Below are 25,028 nucleotides of genomic sequence, written 5' to 3'. Positions count from 1 at the left end.
TGGACTGAGAAGGCTGTGACTGGAGCTGGCTTTTAGGATGGGCATTGCCAAGAGTGTTCGAGTCTGAGATGAATTAGGAGGGCTTGCAGCCACCGAAAATTCCTTATGGAACGAATCAGGTTGTAAATGAGTAATTGTGAAATCTATTGTGGCTGTAAATGTTTGATTCACGAAGGACTCTTCTCTTCTGGTTTAAAACAAACCAGAGTATGCTGTGTTAACTTTTTATTATGAAACATTACAAACACACAAAAGTAGAGGGAATAGTATAATGAACCCCCATTTCCCACCCCACCCACTTTCAGCACTGACCAGTATATTGCCAAACTTGTTTCCTGTATACCTCTGCAACCCTTCCCTCTTGCTGGTTATATTTGTAAAGCTTTATTATTGAGGTATGATTTACATGCCATAAAATTTATCCATTGTATATGTACAATTCAGTGATTCTTAGTAAATTTATTGAGTTGTGCTACCGTCAATATAATCCAGTTTTAGAACATTTCACCACTCCAACAAATTCCTACATACCCGCTTTTATCCCCAGTCCCAGGCAATAACTGATCTGCTTTCTATAGGTATAGATTTGCCTTTTCTGAACGTTTCATGTAAAAATAATACAATATGTTGCCTTTTGTGTATGGCTTCTTTCGCTTAGTGTAAGGTTCCTCCATGTTATAGCATATGTGGTAGTTCATTCCTTTTTATTGCAGACTAGTACCCCATTGTATGGATATACCACATTTTATCCATTCACCTATTGATGAACAATTGGATTGTTTCCAGATTTGGGCTATCATCTATAAAACTGATACGAATAATCACTTACAAGTCTTTGTGTAACATATGTTTTCATTTCTCTTGCATAGATACCTAGGCATGGAATTGCTGGGTCAATTGCTAAACTGTTCCAAAGTGGCAGTACCATTTTACATTCCCACCAGCAATGTATGAAGCTTCCAGTTTCTCCACATCATTGATAATACTTATTATTGCTGTTTTATGATTATAACCATTCTGGTAAGGAGTGGACTCTCATGGTTTCTGTTTACACTTTCTGAATGACTAATAATGTTGACCATCTTTTTATGTGCTTATTAGTTATTCATATATCTGGTGAAATTTCTATTCAAATCTTTTGCTTGTTTTTAATTGAGTCATTTGTATTATTGAGTTGTAAGACTTCTATATATATTTTGGATACAAGTCCTTTATCGGATATGTGATTTGCAAATTATTTTACGTTAGCCTGTGGCTTGTCTTTTCGTTTGCTCCATTGTCTTTGAAAGCACAAAAGTTTTTAATTTTGATGAAGTCTGATTTATCAGTTTTGTCTTTTAATAGATAGTGCTTTTGTTATTGTATCTAAAAAGTCCCAACCTGAGGGCACCAGGATTTTATCCTATATTTTCTTCCAGATGTTTTATAGTTTTGACTCTTATATTTTAGGTCTGTGGTCCATTTTGAGTGAAATGTTGCATATGGATCTCGAACTGCTCCAGCACCATTTTTCGAAAAGACAATCCTTTCCCCCATTGAGTTGCTTTTACTCCTTTGTAAAAAATCAACTGACCATAAATATAAGGATTTCTGGACTCTCAATCTGCTCCATTTTAAATGCCTGTTTTTAATCAGTAAAAGTTTTGAAATCAGGTAGTCTTAAGTCCTCCGACTTTCCTGTTTTATTAAAATTGTTTTGGCTATTCTAGGTCTTTTGTATTTCCATATGAAATCTGTCAATTTTGAGAAAAATGTCTGCTGGGGTTTTGATAGTTATTGCATTGAATCTATGGATCAATTTGGGGAGAATTGGCATTGTAACAAAAGTGAGTCTTTCAATTCATGAATATGGAATGTCTCTCCATTTATTTATACTTTAATTCCTCTCAGCAAGGTATTGTAATTTTTAGTGTGCAAGTTTTCCATTTCTTTTGTTAAAATTTATTGCTATGTTTTTAAATTGTTTTTGATGCTATTGCGAATGAAATTATTTTCTTAATTTCATTTTAGGATTTCTCCTTGCTAGTATAGAGAAGTATACTTGATTTTTTGACTATTGACCTTGTATATTGCAACTTTGCTGAATATATTTTAGTTTTAGTAGGGTTTTTTTTTTTAATGGGTCATGATCTTGAACTCTGTGTATAAAGACAGCTTTACTCCTTCCTTTCCAATTTGAAAGCCTTTACTTATTTATTTATTTGTTTGTTTGTTTAGCCTTACTGCACTGGCTAGAACGCTGGGTCAATGTTATGTTGTGGTGGCAAGAGCAGACAACTTGCTCCTCTTCCTGTTCTTGGGGGAAAAACATTCAGACTTTCATAGTAAGTATGAGGTTAGCTGAGGTTTTTATAAATTCCCTTCATCAGATTGAGGAAGTTCCCTTCTATCCATAGTTTGTTGAGAATTTTTATCTGGAATGGGTGTTGAATTTTATCAAATGCCTTTTCTGCATCTGTTGAGATGATCATTTTTTTTTTATCCTTTATTAATATGGTATATTACATTAATTGATTTTGGATATTAAACTAATCTTGCACACCTGGGACAAATCCTACCTGGCCATGGTATAGAAATTTTTTTATATGTTGCTGGATTCATTTTGCTAATGTTTGCTAAGGATTTTTACATCTATTTCCATGAAATATATCAGTCTGTAGTTTTCCTGTGATGTTTTTGTTTGGCTTTGATGTCAGGATAATACTGTTCTCAGGTGAGTTGGGAAGTGTTCCCTCTTCTGTTTTCTAAAAAGTTTGTGAGGGACTGGGATGATTTCTTCTCCAATATTTGAGAGAATTCACCAGTGAAGCCTTCTGGGACTGGGCATTTCTTTATGGGAAGCTTTTTAATTACTAATTTAATTTCTTTACGGTTATATTCATTTTCTGTGTCCTCTCAAGTAAGTTTTGGTAGACTTGTATCTTTCTAGGAATTTGTCCTTTTATCTAAATTGTCTCATTTGTTGGCATTAAGTTGTTCATAATATTGCTTTATAATTCTTATAATTTCTGTAAGGTCACTAGTGATGTCCCTCTTTCCTTCCTGATTTGGACATTTGTGTCTTATTTTCTCCCTTGTTTGTCAATTTTGTTGATCTTTTCAAAGAACCAAATGTTGGTTCTATTGATTTTTCTCTATTGTTTTCTGTTTCTATTTCATTAATCAATCTTCACTCACATCTTTATTTTTTTTCCCCACATTCTGTTTGTTTGGGTTTATTTTGCTCTCATCTTTAAAATTTCTTAAGGTATAAACTTAAGTTATTGCTTGAGACCTGTTATTGCTGAATTGTCTATTTCTCCTTTCAATTCTGCCAAATTTGTTTGACCTATTTTCAGGCTCCATTGTTAGGTGTGCATACATCTACAATTGTTAAATCTTCCTGAAAGATTGATACTTTTATCATTGTAAATGTTCCTTTTTTTGTCTCTGGTGCTATTTCTTATCTTAAAGTGTATTTTTCCATTACTATTATAACTGCACCACTCTCTTATAGTTACTGTTTGCCTGGTATATATTGTTTTCTATACTTTCAACCTATTTGTAACTTTGAATCTAAAATGTTTCTTGTTGAGCATATATAGTTGTATTTTTTTTTTTAAATCCAGTCTGATAGTCTCTGCCTTTTGATTAGAGAGTTTAGTCCTTTCACATTTAATGCAATTACTGATAAGGTTGTGTTCTTTTGTTTCTCCTTTACTGCTTTAATTTGTGTTACATAGTGTACCATTTAAATTCCTTTGTTGTTGTTTTTAACCATATATTTTTAAAGATATTTTCTTAGTTTTAGGGATTAAAATATGTATCTTAATTTATCACATATTATTTTATGCAATTTTATGTCTTTTAAAGGTGCCAAAGAGAAGAAAAGAGAAAACACACACACATTTTCTCTCTTGTTTGTATTTATCCATTCTGTACCCTTTCCAGTGCTCTTCATTTCTTTGAGTACATTTAATGACTTCTGGGATCAATTATTTTCAGCCTGAAGGATGGCATTAAATATTTTTTGTAAGGTAGGTCTTCTAGCAGTGGATTATCTTTTTTTCTGGGAATATCTTTACTTCACCTTCATTTGTTTAAAGGATAGTTTTGCTGGGACATAGGGTTTTGGGTTGATGTTTTGTTTTTCTTTCCTTCTGGCACTTTGACTTTCTCAGCCCACTGCCCTTACCTTCCTTTGTTTCTGTTGAGAAGTTATTCGTTATTTGTTTTGTTGTCTGCCTATACTTGATTAGCTGTTTTTCTTTTGCTGCTTTCAAGATTTTCTCTTTGTCTTCCAATAGTTTGGCTATGTGTCTAGGTATAGATCTCTTTGTGTTTATACTACTTGGGGTTTGTTGAACTTCTTGGATCTGTAGATTAATGTTGTCCAACAAGTTTGAGACATTTTCAACCATTATTTCTGCAAAAATTTTTTTTCTGTCCCTTTCTCTCTCTTTTCTCTTTCTGGGACTCCCAGAATATTGGGACCAATATTACATGAAAATTGGTACACCTGATGTCATACAGTTGATTTGAAGTTGTTGTCTGCTAAGTCCAACATGTGGACCCACTCAGAGATGGATTCTATTGGCTTTTTTTTTCCTCTGAATATATTATACTCCTGTTTTTTCTTTTTGAATGTCTTATATATTTTTGTTGAAAACTGGGCATTTTTTAATAATACATTATAGCAACTGTGTTCTGATTTTTTCCCCCCTGAAGGTTCTTTTTGCATTTTTTGTTTGTTTAATTACTTTGTTGGTCTAAATCTGTAGAATCTGTTTCCCCATCAGTGTGCAGACACTGATGTCTCTACTTAGTTTTTGTTTTTAAATTCTTGTTCTTATTTTTAAACCTAGCTTCCTGGGGGGGGTGGTGGGGAACTCACCCTCTTGACTGCGTCGCCTATTGGTCTGCCAATTATTTAGGCAGATTTGTGCTCAAATATCCTGAGCCAGTAGGGCTTCCACCCTCTGCTGCTAGACCCGTGTGTGTCTGTTTGGAAGAACACTCAAAATTTAAGCAGTTTTTAAGTATGTCCTGTTTGCTTTCTGCTGAGCCATCTAACAACTCTTCTTCATATGCTCACATATTCACAGTCAGCCAGGGATGTGTGGATGGCTTGGGTCCTCTGGTCTCTCCTGGGTGGATATATGGAGAACTCATCAGGGCCCCTTATGGCTTTCTCATTTTCTGGCTCTGTTAACTTTCTGACTAGCTTGTTCTGGACTGCAGTCTCAGGCTAGCTGAGCCATTGGTCTTCTCAGTTTGTCTGCCATTGAGATCACTATTGTGTTACTAACAACACCATTGGGCATGGTTTTTTGTTTGTTTATTTTCTCAAATAAAGCCAGCCCTCTCCGGCAGCAAAGATGCCAGTTCTCGAGGTTTGCTCCACCTTGATGGAAGTGCTATGAAGACCATGCTGGAGTTCAGGACGGGAGCAGCCCCAGGCAATAACTGTAAGCTCTGACTATTCTCATCCCGAGTTACCAGTTTCTAAAGAATAACTGCTTCTCAATTTAGTTTATGCCTTTGGTTGATTTTTCAACCAAATGCATTCTGACCAGTTTTATCATTGCCTTTTTAAAAAAAACTTTATTTTGAAATAATTTCAAACTTACAGAAAAGTTGCAAAAATAATATAAAAATAATGAGAGAACTATAATATATCATATTAGTTAGGGTTCTCTAGGGAAACAAAATCAATGAGAGGTATCTATGATTATAAAATTTGTAAAAGTGACTCACTCAACTGTGGATATGCACGAGTCCAAATTCTGTAGGGCAGTCAGCAAATTGTCAACTCCAAGGAAGATGTCCGATGAACTCTTCAGGAAACGAACTGGCAACTTTGACGAACTCCTCAGGAAATGAACTGGGATCTTTGATGAACGTGTTCAACGAACTCCTCAGGAAACCAACTGGCAACTTTGACGAACTCCTCAGGAAACGCTTTGCTGGGCAGCCAAAGAAGAAGTGAAGGTCCTCTGTCTTGCTTATAAGTCTTCAGCTGATTAACTGGATTAAATCCAGCCAATTGCATTCTCTCATTGTGGAAGACACGCCCTTCGGTGAGTCATCAGTCACAGCTGCAGCCAATTGACTGATAATTTAATAAACCAGCCTCAAACATCCTCGCAGCAATTGTTAGGCCAGTGCTTGCTTCACCAGACAGCTGGGTACTATCACCTGGCCAAATTGACACATGAACCTAACCATCACATATACCCACTACCCAGATACTCATATTTACAACATTTAACATTTTGCCACATTTGTTATATATATTTTCTAAACATGTTGAGAGTAGGTTGCATACCTCGTGTTCTTTTACCAACCATTTAATACTTACATGCATATTTCCTAAGAAAAAGTATACATTTATGTAGCTACATTAAATACAATTATCAAATAAATTTAACATTGATATAAAGCATAAAGTCTATATTCCAATTTTTCCAGTTGTCCCAATAATGTCCTTTTGGGCATTTTTCTCCTTCATTATTAGATGTGGTATAGGATCATGTATTGCATTTAATTGTCATTGTCTCTTTAGTCTCTTTCTTTTTAAAAAATCATGGTAATATGTATACAACATAAAATATCCCATTTCAGTAATTCCCAAGCACTGATCACATTCACAATGTTGTACTACATCACCACCATCCATTACTGAAACATTTCTATCACCCCAAACAGACTCTTCTCCCATTATGCGTTAACTCTCCATTCCCCTTCTCCACCCCCATCCCTGGTAACCTGTACTCTACCTTCTGAATCTGAATTTTCATATCCTAGTTATTTTATACAGGTGGAATCACACAGAATCTGTCCTTTTGGGTCTGTTTCATCCATGTTGTGTTCTTTATCAGAATTTCATTCTTTTTACAGCTGAATTAATATTCCATTGTATGTATATACACATTTTGTTTACCCATTCATTTGTTGATGGACACTTGGCTTACCTCAACCTTTTGCCTATTGTGAATAATGCTGCTGTGAACATTACTGTACAAATATCTGTTTAAGTCCTTGATTTCAGTTCTCTTGGGGATAGTCCTACAATGGGATTGCTGGGGCATATGGTAGTTCTATGTTTAACTTTGTGAGACACTGCCAAACTATTTTCATTAGTGGCCGTGCCATTTTACATCCCCCCCAAATGTTCAAGGGTTCCTCTTTCTCTGCATCTTCACTAGCACTTATTTCCGTTTTAAAAATAGCCATTCTAGTGGGTGTGTGGTGGTATCTCATCATGGTTTTGGTTGCATTTCCCTAGTGTCTAGTGATGTTGAGCATCTTTTCATGTGCTTTTTGGTTATTTGTGTACCTTTGGAGAAATGTTTATTCAAGTTCTTTGCCCATTTTTAAAAAGTAGGTTGTCTTTTGGTTGTTGTATCCTGCTTTTTGAAGAGAGGATTTGCCAAGCTACTCAATTCACCAAGTTGGAAGTCTCCCCACACCCCAAAATCGGAACATTTTTATGCAGACTTGTTTCATCCATGATTTCAGGTAGAACCTTGCTAGGAGAGATCTTAGGGATCTTCTCATCCATCCTCTCCTTTTATATTCTAGGGAAAGCAGGGCTCCAGAAGGTCCTAGAGCTGCTCAAGGCCCCACCGTGAGTTCAGCCTTGTGACTCAGGCGCACTGCTCCTTCGTCATGCTTCCTGAGTTACTGTAACTCAAAGCCTGGAGAAGACCTTCCCTAGATCCTGCCCAGTCAGCGGGATGGTTCTCTGACAAGGCCCTATGAGGCCTGTGAGGAAGGTACTCCCGAGTGATGACACGTCCCCAGTTTGAGAGTGTAAGGAAGTGGCAGGGCATGGAGAAACCTGACATGTATTGAGAATTTGCTACTAAAGCCTAGCACTTGACGCTTGTGAACTAATTTAAGGACTCAGGGACCTCAAAGGGGCTTTTTGAGAATTATCATCCACATTTTGCAAATGAGGAAATCCAGAACTTGCCTAAGGACAACAGGAGTGGAGTGAGGGACCAGATATTTGAACCCAGCTGAGGAAATGACCTATTAGTATGAGCTTGGACTTTTATAGTGTTTTTTCTCTCTCCTCACCCCCAGTCTTTCCTTCTTACTCCAGAAGGCCCATCCCAGAATCAGAATGTTTGGGATTAGCCAATTATTCAGTTCTCTTTGAGTGCCCCACTATAATACGTAATGGGCTGCACCAAGTGGGTGGTTCCCAGCTGTCAGGGCAGAGGCTCCATTATCATTGTGCTCTTATGTTTTGCAAGATTTTACTTACTGAAACAGTATTTATGAAGGTGTCTTATTTCCACTATTTACTATTGCTAATTGCCCATTATAACGTTTCGCTGTCTTGAGGTGGCCAGTACTACGTCCTGGGCTGTTAGAACTCCAGCCATCAGAAAGGCAATGGCATGGTGAGCTTTGCTGCCTGGTGAGGCACGCCTAGGGATTTTGGAGTGCTGGAACAGTCAAGAGTTACCCATTGTTATTTCTCTGCCCTGTGTGGATGACTTGGACCTACTTTGCTAGGTGAGCCCTCCAGCTTGGGGGCTACACACAGCATGACGGAGGTGAACGTGTAACCAGATTTCTTGGCACCCAAGGCCGTGCTCTTCTCGACTCAGCTGCATTCCAGACCTTCATAGGAACAGCCTCTCTGCCTACAAACATCAAGCATCCCACTCCCTTCAGGGAAAAGCCCCTGCTCCTTGGCCTGGCATTTAAGGCTCTTCATGACCTGACACCTGCTTGCTTTACACTCACCTCTGTCAAAAGGCTTCAGCCCTTCATTGCCCATACCACTGATTTGGCCCTTGGTGCTTTCTTGCCTTGATGTGTGAATCGGAGCAGGCCCAGGTCCTGAGGATCCAGCCATTTGAAGGAAAGTCTGTCTCCCCAGCTCTGCTGCTTGCAAGGCCTCTCACCACGCCTGGCACCGAACCTCGCACTTCAGGAGCTCAGGGAAGGTCCTCCCTGCGATGGTCAGTAAGCATTTGCATTCATCCCCATGCTCTTGTTTTTCAGTCAGGGAAATAGAGGTGGGCCAGGTCTAGATCACAGTACCCTCACCATTCAGTCTTATCCTTAGTATCCCAAAGTAATATCAATGCGTGTGTGTGTGTGAAATTTTCTTTTGTTTGGTGAGTGGAGGAAGCATGGCTTGTCATTAGAAGAAACCACTGTACATATTAGGGCACTTACCAAAAGAAAAGGCAGAAGTAGAATTGTTTCCCATTAATCTTGCTGTCCTTTCCCAGAACCACCAAGAGCTGCTGGCTCAGAACTCTTGTTCTCATGTGCCTGCTTAATGGCGGGCAGGAGGGCCCAGGGCCTCTATGCTGACCAGGATCCCCTGCTCAGAGACCTCGGTAGCTGGAGGTAAGGAGTAGCAATTTCCCACCGGATCTTGAATCTCACTTCTTATTCCCCTTTCTAGGCTGTCTGGCTTAGTGAAACTAACATTTTACTTCATTTTAGAAAAAGCCATCCTTTGCTTTGCCCCCCACCCCCCGCCCCATTACCTTGTGAGCTGCACCTTTCTTTGTAGATGTTCAGAGATTGGTGTTTGTTCCTGCCTCAACCAAGTGGATTCAGTTTTTTTCAGAAGAGAAATTGAGACAGGGGGTTGTCCCTAATGCCTCTTTGTGCCTGAAATTAAGAGCTCAAAGTCCGTTAAGTGGTTCGCTAATGATTAAGAAAATCTAAAACCTCTCCATGAAAATCTCCAATATGTGCAGTTTGGTCCCATACACCGAGTATATGAGAATACTCAACTTACTGCATGCTGGTAGGAGACTTCTGAGATACAGTGGAGTTGGAGCTTCAAAGGCTTTTAGGTGGTTTTTCTGTGCCAGGGGAGACTCACTGGAGGCATTATCAACACTAAATAGGCTAATAGTGTTATCACTGCTCAGCACATGCAGCCAGTGAGCCAAGTTCCTTCTTTTCTGTGGCCTTTCTCATCCCTTCCCTAAACCCACTTTCTTGTGAGGTTAGCCTCACCAGGACCCTCATCCAGCTCTCAGGGGGTAGAATGTTTCCCATCTTGAAAAACCCAACAGAAATGACACCAGAGGAGGAGCTCTTGGCTGTGGGATATTGTAGTATTTTCACCTTGATTCAGTCAGCATGACAGGTTGGCCACAGCCAGCTTTTCATTGCCTTCCCGGTTCATTCTTATGTGAGTTTAAGAGATCAGGAGGGTCACAGAGTGCAGGGCTATGGACGTGGAGGGGCTTGGCCCACCATGAGCCCCACTTCCCCACTGAAAGTGCAGTAAGAAAGGAGGGGGCCAGGCAAGGGTTGAAATGACAAACAATGACTCTTCTACAAATGAGGAGGTTTATTTCAACAAAATGTGAAAAGAGTGCATTTGACGGACGCTCCTTGCTCATCAAGGTGTGTGTCCATTGAATTTTGAGACAAGTGAAGGCTGCTTTGTGAACAAAGTGAATAGATACTATGGCAATTTCAGTTCCATCAAGTCTTGGTCGATACATCATTTATACTCCTCCTGCCTCAGTAACCTTGCATGTGTAATGGGCTGTGGGAATATCAGGTAGCTCCTGTTCTGTGGCTCTTTCTGACTTCTCCCTATGAAAAGCCTCTGCCCAGAGGAAGACCTACAGTGAGGAGCTCTGGAGATGGGGGAAGGAGGTGAAATGAGTGTCACCCACCCTGCCTCTGGAGAAATGGCAGGGCAAGTACAGGCTAGGGCAGGTCAACTGGGGAGAGCAGGATATCATACTACCTCCAGGAGTGTGGAACTTCAGTTATTTCAGAAAAGTGTAGAGGAATAATCTGGTCAAGAGTAATTTTTTTTACTCTTTTTTACTTACTGGGGAAGTAAATAACCTGTAAGAGTAGATGCTTCTTCCTGGACTAAGAATTGTTCCCTACCTTTTTCCGGCCTTCTGTGATGGTTCCCAACAAATGTGCCTTCCACTCCAGCCTGGCTGAGGCTTTGAGCTCCCGGGGCAGTCAGCAATGGATCCAGCCATGGATATCATGAATATCTCCCTGCGATTTAAAACTGTTGAGCAGTCCAGCCAATCTATCTGCACAAATGGTTCCTGAAGAAGGGGAGGTGGAGCTCTTTCTTGTGTGTGAACTGTAGAGTAAGGCTCAAAACTGTTGCTTGTACAAAAGTATTCATACCACTGCTTTTAAAATGTCTTAGTGATTTCCTCCTTGGTCGTTAGTGACAAATGTAATTAGCCATATTGTAACAACCAGACACTACACCAGTCCCTTATCACCTGCCATTCTTGCTTCAGGAATACAGATTGATGGACCAATAAGCTCTTTTCTTAAATAAATTGATTAATTGAAAATAAACTTTCTCCACAACCCCTGAGGAGGTAGGCCCCTGCTGCTGGCTGGGGAGGGACCTGGAAGACAGCAGCACCATTACTGAGTTTTAAATAATCTTAAGGTCATGTGGATTTTGCGTTCACTGGGAGCTACTACCCCCCACCAGAGAAGACCGGTGCCTGTGTACATTCCAGGGAAGAGACAGGACCCAGAGGGGGCAGGAATGTAAACTTCTGGGGGAGTGGGGCGTAACTGCCCTTGAGAGAGAGAAATAAGTGACTCCATAGGCACCATTAACTTCTTGTAACTATCAGAGCTCCAGGTGTACTAGTATTATCCTTCCAAGCCCTGAGAAGAGAGCATGCGGCCTGCTCTCCCTGTGGCATGAGTATCTCGTTTCCATCAGTGACAGGAAAGAGCAATTCCCTTTGTCTCCTCCCCCACCAAGTCAGGAGGAGCCCCTGCAGCACCCAGCCAGGTGCACCAGCTGGTTGAACCATGACACACAGGGCAACCACCTTTCCATTTAGTCTAAGAGCTTTTAACCAAAGTTGCAATCCCCTAAATTGAGAACAATAACTTAGTCTAATTTCTTTCCCCTTGGCTCATGGTTTTGCCTCTTCTGAGTTCCCACGGAGCTTGCAGATTTCATGCTCTAAGGTATCTCAGTGTTAAATTGGGAATGACTCCTATCCAGTGCCTGGTGTGTGCTGGGCTGAACACGGGGGAAGAAGAGACTGACTCGAGGCTTCTTCCTCTCCCCAGATCTGGTGCTGGGCCTGTGACCTCAGCCCTGGCCCTCCTCTGCTGCCTGTGGCCACAGACTCATGGGGCCAAGGGTGAGGGAGGACTGCTACCCACCAAGCAACTCCTCACACTTCACTGTGGTGGGCTGTCAGGAGAGGTGGGGCAGCCCTGCTTTTAGGTAGTAAGACCTCACGGTATATGCTTGTACCCTTCACTGCCTTCTGAGGACCTGTGCAGGGAGAGAGGGGTTGCAGCAAGAGCCAGGGTAATAAATAGTGACTAGGATAGATGTGATGGGTGAGCTGGAGCGGGGGTGGGGTTTGTGATCCTATATCCCAGTATGTCATGCATAACCTGAAAGCATTCGAGGGGAAGTGAAATGCCACTTTCCAGTGCTTGGTCTCCTGTGCCTTCTCATTACAATAGTTTCAGCTGTAAAAGGCAGCTCTAGCCCTTTTCTCTGGAGGCAGGGCAGAGATGGCGCAGGAAGCTCTTCCTATGTTGAAGGGGAGTCCATTGTGGAGAGGATCCGTACGACTTCTGCTCGCTGAGTGGGTGAGATGTGCTGGGTCATATGGACAATGGAATCCATGGCAACCTCTGGATTGGCCTGTACCAAGCTGGGGAGGAAGATTTGGAATGATGAAGAAAAGAGAGAGGCATACGTGTCTAAATCAGTGTAGCTTAAGAAGTGCCTAGTAAACTTGTTATTACTGCCTCGCCTGATTTGTTTTCCTACATTAAAAATAGCCCAGGTAGCAAGGAAAACATAAGATGAACCTGAAACATCTTACTATGCCAGAAAGTAAGTAAATACTGAAAAGAAGAACAATGTGGACATGTAACAAAGACAGGGGAGCCAGTGGGAAGGGGCTCCCATGGCCAAATCTGGGACAGTTTGGGCATTAAAATAAGTATGGTAATGAATTAATAGACATTGAAAAAAATAGAAATTCATTAGTCTGCAACAATAAATACATAAATAAATGTGGAAGAAGGGAGGCTTCTGCTTATAGTAGAATTTGCATGGTGACTGGTCATTGTAGAGAGAATGCTGGAGTTGGAAAGTCATCATTTTGCAAACCGTGGTAAAGACTGGATCAGGTAAGAATCACCAATGGTTTCTAAATTTAGGAGGAAATTTTAATGAGGAGTAGGATAGCTGCATGGTTCTAAAGTATTTCCCCAAAGACTGTTTATTAAGTGCAAGGAGTAATTACACAGCAGAGAAATCAAGTAACATCTTGACTAGGTGACTGAACTTAACATTACAAGGGACAGATGAACATCATGTGCCTCAGTGGGAGATCCTGAGAAGGATGCAACATTGCGGATGTAATATTCCAGCTGAAAAACCTGAATCTACTCATGAGGACATAGCAGAAAAAGTCAAGATGAGGCATGTCCTATTACAAAAAAAATGTGCGGATAGGGGAAGACCGTATAAAAAGGCAATGTCATAAAAGACAAGGAAAGGCCTTGGAGGTGCTCCAGATTAAGGGAAGCTGAAGAGACATGGGGACCAAATACAGTATTTAACCTTAGACTGGAGCCTTTACTGGAATGGGAAAAAAGGATGTTATTGGACCAACTGAAAAAACTGGAATATGAATGGTAGATTAGATAAAAAGCTTATATCAATGTTAAATTTATTAAAGTTGATCATTTTACTGTGGCTACATAAGAGAATATTCCTGTTCTTAGCAAATACACTGAAATATCTAAGGGTAAAGGGTGAAGACAAATGTAACTTACTCTTAAATGGTTCAGAAAAAGAAAAAAATATATATATATATATGAGAGAGCAAGCACACTCACAAATGATAAAGCAAATGGAGCAAAATGTAAACAGGTAAATCTGGGTACAGATATATATATGGGGTGTTCTTTGTACAATTTTTATTTTTGCAACTTTTCAGTAGGTGAAATATTTCCAAATAAAAAGTTAAAAATGTGCCCAGTAGTCTCTACCACTCATCCTGTGGAGAAGACTGGAGGGAAGACTAGAAGAATACAGCTGACACTGGACCAGGAGAGGATGGGAGGCAGTTTCCTGGGAAACACCAGGTAGTCAGCCTTCCTCTCAGAATCATTTATCCAGTTTGAGAATCTGCATTTTGAAGTAATAGGTGGGCAGAATGAACTAAACCTTCATCTAGCTGAGATTACTAAGTGCCCCTGGGGACCAGTAGCTGAGAAAAAATTGTACTTCAGGGCTCTGTTTTCATCTGTGGGTCAACTACAACAGTCTCAAATAGAGATGGACCACAAAGATTAAAAGGCATTATCATCTCAGGATGTGTTCTTAAACTTTTTATCCCAAAGAAATTAACCCCACTTAAGGAATTCCCCCACTCAGCTGGTCTCACCTGCGGATCTGCTTGAGGACATAGTCTCTGCTGATATATTTGATGTTTTCCTCTATTACTGAGCGAACGCCATCTTCCTCTGTCAGCTGTTTCTCCAGCCATTCCACCAGATCCTTATTATTGTCCCAAACATAGGCCTGCAAACAGATGATCTAGGTCAAGCAGCAGCGGGTCTGGCCTGGCCTGGACACCCTGATTATTCAGTAACTGGAAAGTTCACTAAAAAGCTTGCTCAACATAAAAAAGATGTTTATGATTCTCCTTTTCCATAGGCATTAGAAGGTGGAAAGTCTCCAAAAACAGGAACTGTACTTGGTCCTCCTTTCCTGTTTTTGATATACACGAGCCTCACGTTCAGAGCATGTCTAGGACTTTCCAGAGGGCGTTAGTGCTCACACTCGGTACCATCAGATGCCAGGTATACCTAGTCTACTGAGGCTAGGAGAGAGAATTTGATAACTTGACAGATCTGAAACAGCCAAAAGCCCAAATTATTTAGTAAAGTGCTGGTTGAGGTGGAAGCATTGTTTATTTGGCGTTTTTAAAAATGAAAGGCATGCTTCCCAAGGAATTGAGGCATAATTCTTAGAATGTAAGTTTATAGTCCCAGCCAGGCTTGGTGGATGAGTTGTCTTGAGTTTCCTGGACTATGTCTCAGACCTTGGGTTGTGGAAGGCTCCTGGAATATCAACAAAGCATGGAGAGGAGACTGATGTGTGGGAAGCCTTGCTGTTAGGGTAGAGCCACCAGGTCAGAAACCTAACCTCCATTTTATTATCTAGCAGAGAATTAAAAAGGGTCAAGATGTCTGTAATCACCAAAGTCTCAACAACCACCTCTCACCTCCTTTTTTCAAGATCATTTAGCTGAGCATTTCCTTGGTAGTTGATGACATAATAATTCAGGAGTGTGTTAGAAGCCTAATAGCCTTTCCCTTGCTCTCTTCTCCTCTCATTTTCTTTACAAATCATTTAGGAATCGCTTTCTTAATGGTTTCCGGAAAACCAAGTACCACCATTAGGGCTCATTCATATTTATGTCATTTTGTTTGGGTAATTAAACACAAGGCTCGTCATTTAAAGGTGTGCTATCCTTCTCTGTTATCACTAACGAAGTCAAAGTCAGAATGACAATGAGTTTGGTGCTATAATTTAATAGGTGGTGCATTAGTGACTCTCAGAGGCTTTGAGGCTTGAGATGTGGCTACATAAAACCTGAATACAAGCAATAGTACAAAAGCCATAGTTGTAACTAAAGAGCCTGCGAAGACACAGAGGAAATGTTTTCATCGCACCCTTCAAGAGGCATCAAGCAATAAGAAACTGAGCATTGGGCTGTTTTCTAACTTTCTATTTTGTGCCTTTAAACATAATGGTTTCTCTTCAGAGTCTCACTTCCCCTTCTCCAACTAAGCAGGCAAGTTAACTACAATTATAGGTTATCTCACTGACATCCACATTTCTAAAAATTCTTAAGGAGTCCTTCATGTTTGAGACTACCCCAGGATTCAGGATCAGCAAGACACCTGTTCTAGCTGTTTGGATAGTTCTTATGGTCCCAAATTTGCCAATCACCAATAAAAAAATCAGACCTCTAGTTAGGGTGGTGTGGCCAAGGCAGTGGAAACCCGAGCAAGCCTTTCCACTTCTCTGTGCTCAGTTCAGGACTAACCACCTCTCTTGAAGCTAAAAGGTAGGAAAGTGTTTTTGTTTCTAAGAAACAGAGGTACCATTTCAGTCCCTGTGGACAAGGGGGTGGGCCGGGTAGTGATGCTTTTTCCTATGAGGGGATTATATTCTAGCTCACTCATGTGGCCCAGCTTGCACACCCACATACGGACGGACACACCTGCAATCCTAACTGCCGCCATGTGAACTATGACATTTCCGTTTCCATCACTGATAATTTAGACTTCTGCTCCACTGCTTGAGGACTTTCACATATGTCCCCTACTTAGGAATATTTAGGGGGAGGAAAAAATAAAATAATGAATGCTTCTTGGGTTTCAGAATGGACAGGGGACGGGGACCACCTTAGATTTACTCAAGAATCCAAAAGCCTTTAGTTTCGGAGAATATTTAATACTCTTATTAATCATTTTTAATCCATTTGCTTTTAATTAAGAAACAGCATGATGCTTTCCTATCAACATATGCCAGGGAGCAGATTAATTGTGGCTTAAGATAACTCTCCTTGATTGGCGTAATGTATTAGCTAACGAGATGCCTGCTTCTAACGATGCTCAGATACTACACCAGAAAGCCTGCTACTCTCCAGAGAAAACCTTCTGCCTTCCCCTCCTGCAGCCATAGAGTATGCTAGGTGTTTAAATTAAACATTTAAAAAGTTCCCAGATAGGATTAGAACAACACATTCACATTTTAGAGTTGTTCTAATCTCCCCTTTGAACATATGAACCCTATAAAGGAAAGATTTGCTATTCACTCGAAGTACAACAGGATGATAGCCACACCAAGCCAAAACCCCGAAAAAGTTTAGATCACAACCCAGAGCACACAGCACAAAGGCAAAGGGGTTCTAAGTCCTAATCAATTGCATTTTAATAAACAAACATAAGCAACACAGTGCTGCAGGTTTTTCTCAACAGAACGGGGTAGGGTGGGGTTTAAACATGTTGAGCAGGGCTCCTTTCTAGTGCATTTGAGAGTCTACAGTTCTTTGTTTGCCTTCTTAACAACACCCCTGTGTGTGAGACTTATCATTCCAGTCATCTAAAACAAAGGGCTAACCTTATCCCTCCCAAAAGCTGTTATCATTTCTCTCCTTAAAATTATGAAAATGTGGCTGATTATTCCGTGTTCCAGCGTGAATTTTAAGCAAGTATGAAATGTTGGGTTGCTAACCTCATGACATATATCACCTACCTGACATTCACCCAATTCAGAACATTTTAATACCAACAAAATATCAATATTGTAGGGATACCAATAAGTATCCCTAAAATAGTAAGTGTTCAGCAGACACTTATCTTCATCTCTTGCTGCACCAGTGGATAAGTATCCCAGGCACTGCATGGCCTTACTAATTGTAGGGAATAATTAGTCTGTCTTACAAAATCTAAATCACCTATTTGGAAAGTTTCATTTCTAACACAATGGAGAGTTGTGAGCCCTCCTTAGTCGATGGTGTGGCAGGGCCAGGGAGTGACCAGGGTACAATTTGAGGAATGTAAGCCCTAATCACCTTATGAACTGCCTGGAGATACCTACAGCCAATGAGGTTCCTTCCAGTTGTGACCGTCTAGACTTGTAGGAGCCCCAAAGCCCAGGAGGGGTGGAGAGTGGGGATGGGATGGCACACATACAGAGGAATACGCATACTTTGGAAAGACATTTTCAAGATACATTCATCTCTAAAGTTAAGACCTATTCAGCTAGAGCCCAGGAAGAACATGATTTCTTCAGAAGCTTTGAACAAGGTCATAGCACGACTGCAAAAAACCACGTGGAGAGGGGTAGCCTGCTAGACATGCCAGTCTCCTGAGAGCCACCCCAGGTTCAGTTTTAGGCCCACACATGGTCTAGCAATGCTTTCCAGGTTCTGCCTCACCTCCTTCCTCTTTGGCTTTAAATAAGAAGTTTAAAATGAGATTTAATCATTGGCAGCTTAAGGCCAGGCTTTGGGGACAGTGGAAATTAAGCAACCCTATTATCAATGGTGGTTTTTCCCTCTAGCATTCTCCCTTTGGCCTCCCGTGACCATTCATTTCATTTGGAAATTCAAAGTGAGAGTGAGTGGGTAGCTATCTGGACAATAAGATTCTAGGTTGTGGGATACAATTGAGCAAACAAAAGAACATTTACTGGGCATTTATTGTGTTCATGGAACCCACACCCTCAGAAGATCATCAAGTTGCACATTTTAAATTTTTGGTGTTAGTATGTTGTTTTTTTAATCACTAGCACACTGTGCTGAGTGAGGAGGAAACCAGCATTATTTTGAGTATTGTGCTGAGTGCCAGACATTTTGTTCAGTACTTTATCATGTTATTTATAACTCAACCCTGCGAAATAAATAGACCCATTTTACACATGAGGAAATTAAGGCTTAAATGATATGCCTATAAGTCAGTACATGGCAAAGCTGGAATCCAAAAGTTTGTGAGATTCTAAAACCTGTTCTTATCATTACTCCATGCAAAGGAAAAATTCAGTTAAGCTGTTTGAAAAAAAAATGACACAAACGCTGTATTTCTCAAATTGTGAATCCAAGAATCAACAAAGAAAACATGCTTGTGAAACAAATGTGTGCCATGTTCTTACAATCCATTTTAAACTACAGTTCTTGTTAGTTTTTGCAGGGAGCTGTAATGATGCTCTGCTTCTGCCTGCAGTGAAACTACAAACCATAAACCCTACTATTTCCTACAAAAGGAATGTCCCAGTAGATTCAAAGAGAATCTTCTAACTCACCATAACAGAAACCTTGGAGAGAAACAAAAGAATTACATAGCTCAGTTATAACATCACAGTGTCTTCAAACTTTCTACCTTAGAATCTCCTTTTTAAGGATTAAGATTAACAAATTCTCTGAGGAAAAAAAGAACACACAGCACACACAGAGGGCTATCACAAAATATCTTTCACCACTAGTAACCACAATAAGGACTGGTGCAAAGCCAGGGACTAGGCTCAGCCAGTCTTCGCACTTGAGAGACACAGCACACAATATCACTGTTCAAACAACAACAACAAAAAGTGGTGGTTTTAAGCATTCCCGAACACTGAACAGATTCCAAGGCAGCCCTTCAGTGGCAGCACAGACTGCTTGTTAACATTGCAACACTTGATTCTCTCAAGGGCACTGCAGATTTTATCACCCCAACTAAACTATGTCCTGCTGAGCCTGCAGAATATGGAAAGAGGTTTCCAAGCCACATACCCTGACATCAGGATCATCTATCCTCACTTTCTCTCCTTAGCTATCCTCTCAGACTGAGACCTTAGGAGAAAACTCTTTTGTAGATGAGATTAAGGGAAATGGCCTCTTTACTTGGGTATAGATAGTTCCCAGTGCCTTCAGGCAGCCTTCTAAGCTATATGGGGCTGGGTTTGTCTTCTGCACTTGATTTCAAGCCAGGAGTCTGCGAAAATATAGCCAACTGTTCTCTCCATTGATAAGAAATGGCAATGACCTGTTTTGGACACACTTCCCCCCTAGGAGCAGTACAGTGAGGAGCAACTGAAGGGGCACTATCTGTTCGCTTCATGCTTAGAGGGGAAGCTGTTCCTTCCCCTCTTCTTTGTGCCTGCTGAGGCCGTGCATGTCCGTTAGTCACTAATGTGAGAGTAAGGCAGTACAGCTCTTTCCAGGCCACACACACACTCCATTTCCCTAGCTGGCCACTCTTAACTGGAGAACAACCTCTTATTTTACACTTGCATGACTTTCAATGCCAACTTCCACTAGAAGCTGCCAATAGCCACTGACAAAATTGTTTCACTCAATTATACCACAGACTGACCTGAACCTGAACCAAATGTCGCAAAAGGCTGAGCTCCTCTGCTGCACATCTGAAATATTTATCCAAAGAAGCTTTTCAGTCCTCAAGAAATGGGTAGACTTAACAAAAAGGCGAGTCATAGAAGCACCCCAGTTTCCTAGTTTTAAAATGGAAGGTAGCCTTTGGAATTCCTTTCTGAGAACAGTTAGCAGAGACTTCAAGCAACACTTTCCAGGAAGAGGCTTGAGGCCGCCATGTCCACGGACCAGGACTCCACAAGCCACCACTGGCTCCCCAGCCCTGCAGCAATACTCCAACCCAGGAGTCACCAATGTTTCTGATCACATCCCTCTCAAAAAACTCAACACTTATCAGCACCTACTGCCAATATTTTAATAAAAATGTACATATGATTTAGTTTTAATTGATATGTATGATTTACTTTTAATCAATATGCTAACTGCTAATAAAGGTTAATTTCTTTTTCTTTGTAAAAATAAATAGAAATGAAAGTTCTATCATTTTCTCCCCCATTCTCCTGTGGACTGTCTTGTGCAGCTCACCATGGATATTATTCTGCTCACTATCCTACGGGCAAATGCTGGTGTCCTTGCTACCTCCTCCTGGCCTTGAGACTTGCCCAATCCACAACCCCGAGGCAGAAGCCTGAGGAAAGAAGGCGGGCGTGTGCCTGGGAGCCTGCACCTCACCCCTCCCCTTGCCATCTGACTTCCTTTTGTCCCTTTGTGTGGCGATGAGCACACAGAGGCCTGCACTCCCAGCCACCCCTCAGGGTTTCTGTGCTTCTCCTGGCATAGCAGCCCACGGCCACCCCCACCACTGCGAGTGCTGCAACTTTGCCTTGGCAATCAGTGCACTGCGTCCTACACTGAATCTGGAAGCAGACCCTGGAGATTCTGATCCCTGCTTGGTCTTGGGCTCTGCTTGGCCTGGGGTGTGGCCACTGCCGCCACCAGGGGCAAGCAGAACAGCAAGCTGCAGCCCAAGGTGCTACAGGACCTGTGGGAGCACACGGAGTTCACTGACCATGAGCTGCAGGAGTGGTACGAGGGCTTCCTCAAGGACTGCCCCACTGGCCCCCTGCCATGTACGAGTTCAAGACCATCTATGCCAGCTTCTGCCCCCCGCCCCCGGTGATGCCTCCAGGTTCGTGGGGAGTTCATCACGACACTGAGCATGACCTCATGGGGCCAGCTGGGGCAGAAGCTCGAGAGGGCCTTCAGCCACAGTGAGATGCTTGCAATCGTGTGGGCCACATACAAGATGACATTCTCTGTGGAGAAAATGCCCCAAGATGAGCCCATTCCAGAGAAACGAACGGACAAGATCTTCAGGCAAATGGACACAAACAATGACAGCAAACTGTCCCTGGAAGAATCTAGTAAAGGTGCCAAGAGCGATCCTGCCATCGTCTGGGTGTTGCAGTGTGACCCCAGCAGTGCCAGCCAGTAAGGAAACAGGTGTCTGGACAGATGCAGAGAAACACAGGCTTGTCTTGCCATTTAAGCTTTGCTTGCAAACCCAGATATCTCCTCAATCGTTTCTGCACTTGTGGGCACTCGGTGCCCAGGTGACACCATCGCGCCTGCCCAGCCCAGCCCAGCCCAGCAAGCAGCTCCTCCCTCCTCCATCTGACCAGTGTGATCCTGCTCCCAGCCTGTTCCTTCCCGCGACTCACAGGGATAGGTCTACACACAGGGTACCTATGGTTCACGGCTCCCCAGGCACCCCCCTCCCACAGGGAGGCCATAGGACAACCTGAAGATACTAGGTAGGACTTCCTAAGGTGGCAGCAAGGCCAGCTAATTTATTTTGTAATATTAAGTAATTCTGTCAGAAAGGTGGGGATGTAAATGGAACGAGAGCAGACAATGCAAGTCCTTTCCCAAGCATGGCTCCATCTATCTTGTTTGTTTTCTCTGACCAAAACTGCTTGTACTTACATAAACTGTGGGCTTCTTTTTTTTAAATCTATAAATTCTATGTATGGTGAAGCACCATGTACATGCAGGTTCCTTATTTAATGCATCTAACTGCTCTTCAAGAGTGTTCCCCTTGTGGCTTGTGATTCTCGTGAACCTGGTTGTTCTGTGGCATATATGCATTCCCCATCTGCCTATTCCAAAAGGCAACGCATTTGTGCCCAGAGCTGTGGAGACCTACTGTCCATGTAGTAAATGCAGGTATTTAAGGTCTGTTCTCTCTGTTGATTGGTCTGGCATTTCCTGTACTAAAATAATCAAATAAATGGAATTATCTGGGGAAAAAAGAAACAACAACACAGGGAAGCATCTCACAGGGTCACTGTGAGCCCCAAGAAGATGCCGGGCTCATAGTTCCCCGCATGCAGGATGGACATTTCCCTCCAGCTCTGACTTGCAACCAGAAGACCTTTAGTTCTAGTTAAAGCATTTGTTGCCTAAATTATCACCTCCTGTTAGGCTTCCTGCTCTTGTCATTCAGTTCTTCCTCCAAACAGCCCCCCGAGTGGTCTTTCTAAATCACAAATCAGAGGATGCCATTATGCTGCTTAAATACTTTAGTGGCTTCCCATGGACCTCAGGACAAAGTCTAAACTCCTCAACACAGTGTGCGTGGTCCTGCACGGTCAGGTTCCTGCCCATGTCGTCTTCCCTGACACTCCATCTTCGAGCGATACTGAAACATGTGCAGTTCCTTGAACGCACGAGACTCCTGCAATTGTCTTGGAAGATGAACGTTGCTGGCGACATTCCTCCTGCCATTCCCTCTTTTCCTTGTCAATTCCTACTTTGTTTTCAGGTCTCTGCTGAGACGTCACTTCCTCTGGATGTCTTCTCAGATGCTCCTTCCCTTGCCTGCAAAGAGTGGGCTAGGAGTCTTTTCTGCGCTCCGTGGTGTCCTGGGCTTGCATAATTAGCGTCAGCCTCACTGTTGTACGTGACCTTGTGAGTTATCTGTCTCCCCCTCTAGGGGTGAGCTCTGTGTGGACAGAAACTACTTCTGCCTTTTTCACTGCCATGTCCCCAGGGCCTAGTGCAGAGTTTGGCATGTATTAAATGTACAAAAAGGTCTGCTGAATGAAAGAGCTACAAAGTGCCCTACCACCTCTTCTAACAGATACCCTAGTGTGTCATTGTGGAGGGTGGGGTGGAGGGGAGGAAACAGAGCTTAGACCCATATGCTTCCTTTCCACTCCTGCCCTTAGGAGACCCGGGGATTCTCAGATGACAAGCCTGTGGTCCTCAGGTGCGCGTGAGGAGCATGGCAGGGTGACCCACCTACCTTCACTGTTCCTTCTACCTCCACAAACCAGCGCCTCAACATGGCTTGGATCTGGCCATCAGTCAGCTCGGGGTTGGCATTGTGGATTTTCTTCTTGACCAGCTCCTCAAGCAGGAGACGCCTCAGCCTCCAGTAGAAGAAGGTGCGGGATGTTTTCCAATCCAGGATGTCCTTCACACAGATAAGAGTAAGATTAGTTACCCCATCCCTAATGTGCTTAGTGCTGTCCAGAGGGAACCACACAGACACCAAAACCTACTCTCCAGTCAAGCCCCTGAGACACTCAAGAGCTGGCTGCAAGCTCCCAGCACCTCCAGCCTAAGGACTACAGAACTGCACCCCACATGCCTTCCTAACAGAGATGACTGCAGCACGGTGCATAGCAATGGGCCTGGCTAATGCTAACCCCACACATGGCTGATGTTTGGGGGAAGTCTGTGAATCCCCAGATAATCAGAGGGTGAGTAATTGGTTTTGAGCAGATGGCTCAAATGAATTGCAGGCAGATCAAGGGGGGATTTGCTGCTGTTGGAACCTTGGCATTGTAGTAATCCATGGCCTGAGGACCACCTGGGAACCTACTGCCAATAGAGGCACATGTGACTCAGTTTCCCACCAATTAAGCAGGAGCTTGCCTACTGAGGAGTCCACAGAAACCTAAATGTAAACCGTTTTAGGCTAATAATGGATATATAAAATGGGAAAAGTCAGGAAAATTTGAAAACAGTTTGATCTGCCACAAGCTGTTTTACTTCACCAGTCTAGCTCCCTGCCCACTGAGCCTATGTGCACGAGACAGACACACAAGCACTCTTGTGGGTAAGTCAGGAGAAGTGGCAACCATTTGTACTTACGTTAATAACACCCTTCTCCTGCATCCGGCCTGGTGTGTCGTGCAAGTCAGCAAACTGCACGGCTACCTGATGGTAAATGGGAATTAGGAATTCCTCCCGCTCCTTCAACTTGTTCTCCAGCTCCTTCCGCTCAGCTAAGCTTAGCTCTGGGGTGCCTGCAATTAGATAAACCTGCCCATCACACTCTGTTATGACTAGACATTTCTCTGCACAGAAGCAGCCAGTAATGGGAAGCTCAAAATCGCCACGGCCCCTTCCCTCTGTGGCTGGGCTCTCCATCGTCTTCATCACCTCTTTGCTGAGTAACAGGGCTCTAAGAGAGATGCCAGACCTGTACTTGCCCTACCCTGTAGAGTGCACATGTCCTCTTTTTCATGATGGTCACAACAGTGAAAGCAGTTGTGGGAGCCCTTTTCTCCCCAGGCCTCCCATGAAGCAGGTGTGAACAAACACCTCGAGCCTGTGCCTCTTATTTCACTGCTTAAAGACCAGGTTCCTCCTTCCCCAGAAGGGTAGGGCCAGTACTTGTGTGGCCCCATGCCTACCCACCGCTGACCAGGGTGACAGTGACTGGACTCTTCCGAGCATGGGATGTGGGAGGACAGCACAAATAGCGGTTCTTATTTCCCTGTATCTACACCAGATAAGGACTAGAATAACTCCTCAAGTTCCAAGCTGCATTCTTCAACAGGCTCTAATCTCAAGTTTGGACACTCCTAACCTCAAATTAATAGGACTCAATTTGATTGGAGCCATATCAGTGTGTCTCTTGTTAGCCTAGTGGATTAGCCACCCCTCTGGGCTGCTCACTGAGCAAACCCATGACCAGAGTGACAAAGACATTCTAGTTCTTGGGCTAAAAGAGAAGGAAAGGGAAAAAAAAAAAAGAGAGGCAGTCCATAAACCCCATTTGTATCACCAACCTTATAAACACACAGTACCCTTACTCAACAGATAGGAGACCCTGGAATTCCTCACAACAAAGAAGATCCAACCCCGCTCCCCAAAATCAATAGC

The 25,028-nt window shown here is 42.5% G+C and overlaps 1 protein-coding gene, 1 long non-coding RNA gene and 1 pseudogene across 9 annotated transcripts in view; 2 read left to right on the top strand and 1 right to left on the bottom strand.

The window, feature by feature from the left end:
- Positions 1-3,894: 3,894 nt before the first annotated feature.
- LOC119513182 lies at positions 3,895-20,392 on the top strand. The gene is made up of 3 exons (XR_005212570.1): positions 3,895-4,016; positions 5,336-5,447; positions 19,888-20,392. It is a non-coding gene; the product is annotated as an uncharacterized LOC119513182 (long non-coding RNA).
- Positions 10,302-25,028, bottom strand: part of ACACA (acetyl-CoA carboxylase alpha) — a 371,031-nt gene continuing 356,304 nt past the window's right edge. For 7 of the 8 annotated variants that reach the window (XM_037808139.1, XM_037808140.1, XM_037808142.1 and 4 more), the window contains 4 exons: positions 24,012-24,166; positions 23,158-23,328; positions 14,409-14,545; positions 10,302-12,659 (listed from right to left, as the gene is read on the bottom strand). In XM_037808139.1, the coding sequence (XP_037664067.1) occupies positions 12,536-12,659; positions 14,409-14,545; positions 23,158-23,328; positions 24,012-24,166 (587 nt within the window). In that variant the 3' untranslated portion in view covers positions 10,302-12,535. Of the gene's footprint in view, positions 12,660-14,408; positions 14,546-22,258; positions 22,731-23,157; positions 23,329-24,011; positions 24,167-25,028 lie in introns of those variants that run through there. The other variant, XM_037808144.1, reaches the window with a different exon arrangement.
- On the top strand, positions 20,627-21,481 carry LOC119513762 (annotated as a pseudogene).

Source organism: Choloepus didactylus, chromosome 18 (assembly GCF_015220235.1).
Source record: "Choloepus didactylus isolate mChoDid1 chromosome 18, mChoDid1.pri, whole genome shotgun sequence".
NCBI classification, from domain to species: Eukaryota; Metazoa; Chordata; class Mammalia; order Pilosa; family Megalonychidae; genus Choloepus; species Choloepus didactylus.
This window is presented reverse-complemented; position numbering and strand designations above follow the sequence as displayed.